This window comes from Talpa europaea, assembly GCF_964194135.1.
Source record: "Talpa europaea genome assembly, chromosome: 13".
Lineage (NCBI taxonomy): Eukaryota > Metazoa > Chordata > Mammalia > Eulipotyphla > Talpidae > Talpa > Talpa europaea.
The window spans coordinates 97,630,386-97,638,561 of NC_140080.1; the positions used below are offsets into that span (position 1 = coordinate 97,630,386).

The 8,176-nt window shown below is 56.2% G+C and overlaps 1 protein-coding gene across 1 annotated transcript; it reads left to right on the top strand.

The window, feature by feature from the left end:
- Positions 1-1,926: 1,926 nt before the first annotated feature.
- TIMM21 (translocase of inner mitochondrial membrane 21) lies at positions 1,927-7,604 on the top strand (the record flags this gene model as incomplete). Its single annotated transcript, XM_084251778.1, has 6 exons — positions 1,927-2,224; positions 5,129-5,191; positions 5,293-5,390; positions 7,163-7,236; positions 7,311-7,416; positions 7,509-7,604. The coding sequence occupies 6 exons, from the start codon at positions 1,927-1,929 to the stop codon at positions 7,602-7,604; spliced, it is 735 nt and encodes a 244-aa protein (XP_084107904.1).
- Between the last annotated feature and the right edge of the window lie 572 nt (positions 7,605-8,176).

Consider the following 8,176-nt stretch of genomic DNA (forward strand, 5'->3'; position numbering starts at 1 on the left):
CACAGCTTGTCACCCCATGCTGGACGGTGAGAGCAGCTGATCCTCCCCAATGGACCACTCAGTCTGGGAAGAGACCCTAAATCTTCAGAAGGAAGCGAAGATGCTTGTGGAAATCTGCCGCAGCCTCTCCCCCTGACCCTCTCACCCCGCAGAGCTGCCTTCGCACACTTAGGAGGACCAGCCTGCACTTGAGGGGACCCTGAGACCCGTGGAGACACACAGGAGTGGCGCAGACCCCAGGACCTGGAAGGAAGGCACCAGGAGGTAAAGGCCAGGCGGGTGGGGGGAGCAGCAGGCAGTCTAGAAGGCACCCTCCGCCTGCAGAGGGGCCTGAGAAGGGGAGCTGCAGCCTCCCTTTCCGTAAAGCAGGTGGGGGAAGTTTTAAGAACAGTCGTAACAGAAACGTGCTCGTGGGTCAGAGAGAAAACCCGAGTTATACTGGTGCATCCTCTCACACCCCCTCACCTCCAGCCTGCACCCCATTTCTTCTGTGCATAAATAAATCTTTTTAAAAAAGAAAACCTGAGTTACACGGTCGGAGAAAGCTCGCCCTGGCCCCAAAGCAAGCACCTCTGGGGAAGCGCTCCTGGGGATGGGGGGCCCTCAGGCTACTCCAGGGTGGCAGCGGGTTCGCACCTGTCCTCACAGGTGGGGCGGTGCCCCGGCCTACAAGTGCGGGAAAGGCGGGAGCGAGTTTCCCTGGGGGCCGCTAGGGGTGTCACGACTGGGGTGGCCCCCGCCGCCGGGCTGGCCTCCCCTCTCTGACAGTGTGCGCGGGAGGGGCGCCCCCGGGGGGGGACAAGGGAAAGGGCGACTGGGGGAGTAGGGGCTTCCCTCGCGGGGCTCCCGACCCGCGGCCCGACAGTCACCTGGGCCCGGCGCCCTGCCCCGCGCGCCCCCGCGCCGCGCCGAGGCCGCCGCGCGGCAGGTGCTGGGCCAGCAGGCCGCGCCATTGCTGCTGCAGGAGCCGGCCGCGACCGGTCGCCATGGAAACCCGCGGGCACTGCGGCGCGCGGCGAGGGGGCGGGGCTCCGCTCACGCCACGCCCCCCCATGGCGTCGCCGCGCGTGCGCAGGAGCGAGGGGCGGGCGCGCCCGCGGCCCGCGCCGCTTTTCCAGGGTGTCCCGCAGATGTTCTAGAAGCTTCCGGGGCTCGGCTTGTCTTGAAGCCCAGGCCCGTCGGTCAATCGGAGTTTGTAACGCAGGCGTCTGCGGGGTGGCGGCCTCGTCCCTCTCCGCTTGGAGGCCCTAGTGGCCCGCGGAACTCCCGCCCGGTTTCCTCGGGAAGGGAAGCCACGGCCTCTCCCTGGAGGCACGCTGGGCCGCCGTCTGATCGGGAACCCCCAGTTCACAGGGGCCTGGCCGGGGCTCGCAAGGCCGCACCCCTCGGCCAGCTGCTGACGGGAAGTCTGCAAGTTCCGGCTTGAGCCACCCGGACCCCCCTCCCCGCGCCGCGGCCCCGCCCTTCCGCGCCGGTGCGTGCGGCGCCTGCGCGGGCGACTCTCGCGGGGGAGTCTGGGAGGCGGCGCAGGCGCCGCGGCCGCTGTGCACTGTGGGAGATGTAGTCTCTCATGACTTTCCCGCCGCGGCCACTCTGCTGGGAGTGAGGGCATTAAACTACCGCTCCCAGGATTCCTAGGGGCTGCCCAGATTACTTTGCGAAGACATGGCGGGCAGAGTTTGGTCAATGTTCGCATCGCGGGCAATCAAAGCGTTTTAGCTCAAGCACGAAGCGCCGAGGACACGAGCGGGCGGGCGGCAGCGGCTCTCCGGTGCCTCTCGTCATAATTCGCGCCGCCGAGGCCGGCATCTGCCCGGCTCGCTGTCCCCGCGTGAGGCGTGAATGCGGGCGTGAGCGCCCGGCCCCGGGCAGGGAGGCGGTGGCCGTCGCGGTCGGGGCCTCGCGCGGCGGGCCGGCTCCGCGGACATGATGTGCACTTTCCTGAGGCTCGTGCGCTCCACGGAGAGGCTGCACAGGTCCTCGGGGAAGCGGTGGTTTTCATCGCCCCTGGGGCTGAGAGCTCCCTGGGAGACTGCGCCCTCGTGGGCCTGGGCGCCGCGAGAGCAGAAGAAAACGTTGCGCCCCAGGCGTGTCCTCGCGGTCCCCCAGAAAACCTTCTGGACGCAGAGGCAGAGCGCGCGGAGCGCAGAGGAGGACGGCAGCAAGCACGTGTCGGTGCACAGAGGTCAGAGCCAGGAAACCACCGTCTCGACCTCGCAGAAAGGTAAAAGGACTGAGTCTCCGGCAGCGTCAGTCTCCCAGGCCTGGCGGGAGCTGCCAGGGCCCTTTTGCTCGAGCGCTGTGCAGAGCGCGGGGCGCAGTTCACGCAAGGGGGAAGGTAGAGCCAGGAAACCCAGTTTAGAATCAGAATGCGGACCTGCAGTTTCCTTCACAAATTTGAACTCACTTGAAAATTAATTTTGATCAGTTCTGTTGTGGAGAACCCTCTATAAAACGTTACCTTTTAAGACTTTATAATATACAAGTAGAGTTCCCAGATGTTATTTCGTCTCACTTAAGTCTCATGCTCACTCTTCCAGACATAGATGAGGACCCTTTTGTGTATGAAGTGCACTCCCCGATTTCACACAACTGGCAAATGCACATTTTCCTTTAGGACAGCCATTCACAAATAGTTCTCCAGCTTCCATATTCTCTGTTTAGCACTTGAATGGATGCTAATGCGTGTGTCAAAGAAATCCTGTGTGTAAATACATAAACACCTTATCACACAAATAGGAGGAAAACAGTGTGAAACAAAGGGAAAAGATTGGGCCTCCCTGGTGGCACAGGCAGTTGAGCCCAGCACCAAAGGTGCCCATTCGATCCCCAACCACCTCGGAGCAACCCACATGGCAAGCAGACCTCTCCTGTCTCACCTGCTGCTCCCCTCAGCAGTGTATTTAAGTCAATCTGCCTGTTCTGCTCCCCACTCTGTCTCTGGTGAATCCTCACCCTCCCGCGCATCTGGCCTGTACCCCAGTTCTTGTATAAATAAAAAATATTAAAAAAAAAAAAGATTGTGCTTTACAAAACAAGAAGTTAGAGAGCATATAATCAAGAGTAATTGGGTAGACTAAGAAATAAAGAGAAGAGAAGTTATGGATCGTAGTCCATAGTTCAGTCAACAAACACTTTTCTTGAGTGTCGCACTCTTATACCCAGATACCAGGTTGGGCTCTACGTACTGTGGAATGAAAGATGTTCCAGACAGTTGCTTACCTTCAGATGACAGGTACAGTAGCAGAATGGACAGTAGGAAAAGTGAAAAGAGACTTTGCTTCCACAGATGAGATAAGGCATTTTCATTTTTTATTATTTCCCAAGTGAGTTATAAAAAAAGACAAAGCAGAGCATTTCCGACACCCTATTAATACCGTGCAAACATGTTTTGTTAATATTTTGATTCATGTCATTTTAGTGCACATACTTCTTAACAGTTTTAATAGCAACAACAAAAAAAGGACAACAGGCAGCCTCTGGTGAAGACCACTTAGAGTACCATTAAAAAGAAACACTAAAGGGCCTCCCCGGTGGTGCAGCGGTGGCGCAGCAGTTGAGCGCTGGGCTACGAGGCTGCCTGCAGCCTCTGCAGCACAGGTTCGATGCCAGGCCGCTGGGCGAGGGTCCCGCGTGGCGCGCAGACTTCTCCTGCCGCCCGCTGCTCCCCTCAGCAGTGTACTTCGGTCCTTCTGCCTATTCTGCTCCCTGCTCTGGCTCTGGTGAATTCTCTCACCCTCCTGTGCTTCTGACTGTGCCCAGTGCTTGTATAAATAAATAATTAAATAAATCTTTAGAAAGAAACACAAAGGTGTGTGGGCTGTGGATGGGGCCAGGCCTTCGCACATAGTAGGTACACAGTAGGTGCGAGTGAACAGAGAAGGCGGCCTCCTGGCCTGTGTGGCGCAGGAATGCGGGCGTGCCCAGGCGCTCCTGGAGCCAGCAGTGGGGCCAAAGCCTTGACATGAGCAGTAGTATGACATGGCAGCATGTTGGGTAGCCAGTGGTGTGTCCTCAGCTTAGGACCTGGCGCTCAGTGGCATGTTAAGTGTGTCCCATGACCGCAGGGAACAGGAGCGAAGGCTGACTGTGGGGTTCTACCCAGCCTCGCTAAGAGGAGGGACCTGTGGCAGAGCTTGTTGGATCAAGCCCATGAGTGACACGGTTAGGGCAGAGAAAGTGTTTATTTGAATCATCTCTTTATGCAGAAACCAGTGTGGAAAGCTTGAGGAATTATGCTGTGCTGAAGAGCACTTTTAAATAAGTGTTAATTTATAAAAGTGATAGAAGTTTGTTGTAAAAAAAAAAAAAAGAGTGGAGGAAATAGTAACAACCTCCGTTAACATTTTGTTGTTTTTCTGAAAAAAAAAGTGTAAGAAATACCTATTCTGGAAATCATTCAAATACGGTGACTATACTGAGCTATAAAGATGCCAGGAGGTGAGTCACTCTCCAGCATCAGGGAGAACGTGCCACGGTGGCGAGTGGCTGGCAGTGCCAGTGGCCAGGCAAGTGCCCAAGTCGCTGTGCACGCAGACTCTGTCCCGTGTCGATGCCGCAGCTGAATGGCTGTTGCGCCCGGGACTTGGGTGTAATCCACAGGCTCCTCTTTCATTCGAGTTGAAAGAGACAAGCACCCCTGCAGGCTCTTTATTTTCTAAGTCTGTTCAGCTCACAAGTCTGAACAAACGCTGGTCTGCGTCAGCCCTGCTTTCCTCTGTGCCCGGCCCGTGGGGGTGGCAGGACGCTAGCGAAAGTGACCCTAGGAGTAGAAAGCCGAGTTGAGGCCATTTTTGACCCCCTCGACTGCACGTGACAAAACACGCTCTGATCTGTGAACAGTGAACTGCCCGGCATTGCCTGGTCTGTGACGGTGGTTTTCATCCGCTCTGAGGAGCTGGGGACTGAAAAGAATTTCCTCATCTTAGAAAGTAAGGAGGTGTTGAAATGACTAAAAATAGAAACCTGGGTCTAGGCCCTGAATTCTGGTGAAGTTCCTCTGGCTCATGGGATCTGAGCAAGCTGCTCCACGCCACAGCCCCCGAGGGCCCGCGCCTGCCTCCCCAGGCCCACCGCAGCTGCCTCCTGCCTGTGCCGCTCACGGTGACTTGGTGTTTTCTCTCCACAGTGAAGGAAGCCGGGCGCGACCTCACCTACCTGGTAGTGGTGCTTATTGGAGTCAGCATTACAGGTTGAAAACGCAGCAAGTATAACGCCCCGCACAGCTCTCCCGAGTACCGCTTGTCTCCGTCTCTCCTGGCTTCACTTTTTTTTTTTTTTTGTGATTTTCAGGTGGCTTGTTTTACACTATTTTCAAAGAACTTTTTTCTTCATCCAGCCCTAACAAGATATATGGGAAAGCCTTGGACATATGCCGGTCCCACCCCGAGGTTAGTCCTCAGGGAGAGTCTCACAGACGGGCTGGGGTGGGGTGGGGTGGTTCCCTGCCCGCAGGGCCGACGCGGACACGTATGTGATAAGGTCAGTTGGTCACGTCAGCTCTGTGTTTGAAATGCTTTAAGTAGGCAGAGGCCTGTAGGGGGTCTCCTCCCTACCTGAACAATAGAAAGTCGATGCTAGTTGTCACGGATGGCGCGCTGGGATCGGCCGCCGGCCTCTCACACAGCCTGGTTGTGGCGGCTGCCGATGCGCATTGCAGAGAGGAGGCTGACTCGAGATGAGCTCGCTCAGCTGAGGTGACAGCAGGAGAGCCGGAGCCCAAACATGGTCATCTGGAAGCCGGGCCCCGGGCTGGGGTCGATGGGGAGACGGACCTCGGCTCTCCAGAGGCTCTGGTCCAGGAGGACGGCTTTTGTGTAATGTTTTCCAGTCAGAGAAGCCGGCGCAGCCTGTGAATCCCCTGATTTCCTGCTCTCTGGATAGAAAGCCTCCACTTTGAAAAATATCAGTCATTGAAGTCTCAGTTCTGGTACTTTGAAAGAAAACAGCAGGTAGCATCAGAACTCGAGACTCCCGGGGCACCGCCCTCAGATGCCGTCGCTTCTGTAGTCACGTCAGGGAGGAACTTGAGGCTGGTACTCTCGGCACCTCCTCTTCAAAGCTATGGATTCTCTTAATTCCATGCTGGCTAGTCTGAAGACGTGGAGGAGGTAGCAAGGGCGCACTTCCTGGGTGCGTTGAAAATAAAAGAGGTGGGGGGAGAGAGGGGCTTTCATAGTCGGGGCCCAGATTAGACTGGCAAGAAGCACCGTGCAGGCGACGGGACACACACAGCGTGATCACAGGCCCGCGGGGCAGCGCTGCTGTGTGACTCACAAGCAGCCGTGCGTGCATCTCAGCGTTTGGGACAAAATTACACAGAATAAGTAAAGGTGGCATGTTAGTGAGAGGCTAGGCATTTGTGGCCTGTGAACCGTTGACTGACAGCATCTCGTCAGCATTTGTGGTGGGTCTGCTTGAGAAACGGGGGGCTCTGGGGTTGATGCCCGAGTGTTGATTCCAGGCCATTATTTGAACGACTGTTCTGCGTCGGCTGTACAGCCCTGAGTAATTCTCATCTTACATGATGGACTCCTTAGCATGTATACCTGAAAAATATGACGCCGATGTTCATCAGAGACAGTAAATTTTGAGAATCTAGGCAGTATTTTCATCTGATAACAAATCTGTGTTTTTTTTGTTTTTTTTTTAACCTTTTCAAGTTATTTGCGATTTAAATTCCATAAAAACGTTTTCGCTTCCTGGTGCATTTTCCACCTGGAGCCAGGCGCGCCACCCCCTGGCCTGACGTCTTCATAGGTCGCTCTTGTTTTCCTTTCACAGTGTGGGGTGACCTGGACAGTCACATTGGTCTTGTAGATCTCCCACTATACCCCGGTGCATTGATGTCCCAGAGGCCCTGCACACGTGTTGTGTGGCATGTGTTGTCTGCAAGGGCAGTGGGAACGGCATCGCCTCAGCCTGAGCTGCCCTCACGCTCTGGTGTGGGAGCCTCAGGCTCACCTGCTTCAGTCTCTGCATGGAGTGTGATTTGTGGGGTGATTGCTGCATAATAACTTTTCTTTACAGATTTCTCATTGTCATTTTGAAAGGGTCCCATTTACAAATTTGGGGGGTTTCTAAAAAAATCATGGGGTCTGTCAGAAACGCTCTCCTTAGCAGTGAACAACTGGCTGACAACCTCATCCACCACTCCCCCCAGGTCATCAGTGTCTTCGGGGAGCCGGTTAAAGGCTTCGGGGAGACGACACGGCGTGGGCGCAGGCAGCACGTCAGGTACCGCACGGGGGAAGCGTGGGGGCAGCGGAGAGGAGAGGAGCTCAGTCCCACGGCCTCCATCTTCCCCACAGCTTCGTGGAATATTCGAAGGAAGGGCTGAAGCACATGCGCATCAAGTTCTACATCCAGGGCTCCGAGCCGGGGCGGCAGGGGACGGTGCACCTGGAAGTGAAGGAGGTGTGGGTGCGGGCGGGCGGGCAGGCGCAGGGCGCGGCCGGGCCCCTCAGCTCTGCACGGGGCTCACTCCTTGAAACGCGGTTTTTCCCCAGAACCCAGAGAGTGGTGAATATGAGTTTCGCTACATATTTGTAGAAGTTGACGCCTACCCTGGAAGAACGATTGTCATCGAAGATAACCGGTCCTGAGCGGTGACGCGCCAGCTCGAGGAGCACGGACGCCGGGGACCGGCCGGCTCTGACGTCACTGCCAGTCACAGAGACTGGGCCCGGGTCGTGGTGTGTTTAGACGGAGGGGGGTAGAGATTTCTGCTGTGGTGTGAACAGTCGTGAACTAGAGCGCATTTTATGGTAAGCAGAGCCCGCGTCGTGAAGTCATCATCGGTCACAGACCGTGTTCTGCTGACATCTTCCCTGGTGAGAAGCCACGTTACTAAAAATTGACACCGTGTAAATTCAGAGGATAGAGTTCAGTATTTTATGCTTTTAGAATAATGTGTAACTGATTAAAGTCTATGAAACAAAATTGAAACCAAGGAAGAGCAGTCTGAGCCGCCCGTGGTTAGCTGAGCTGCTTGTGTTACGTCTTTTCACAGCCCGGTCTCCCTCGGGCTGGGCAGCGCAGAGGCGGGGTGACTTACTGGGCTGCCCCCCGCCGTGTCTTCCTGCCCTTCCCGTGGCGTGGCCAGTGTCCATGTGGCCGCGCCCGAGATGTCCTGCTGGGGAGGGCTGCGCGCACGCTTCTTGGGACCCACTCAAGC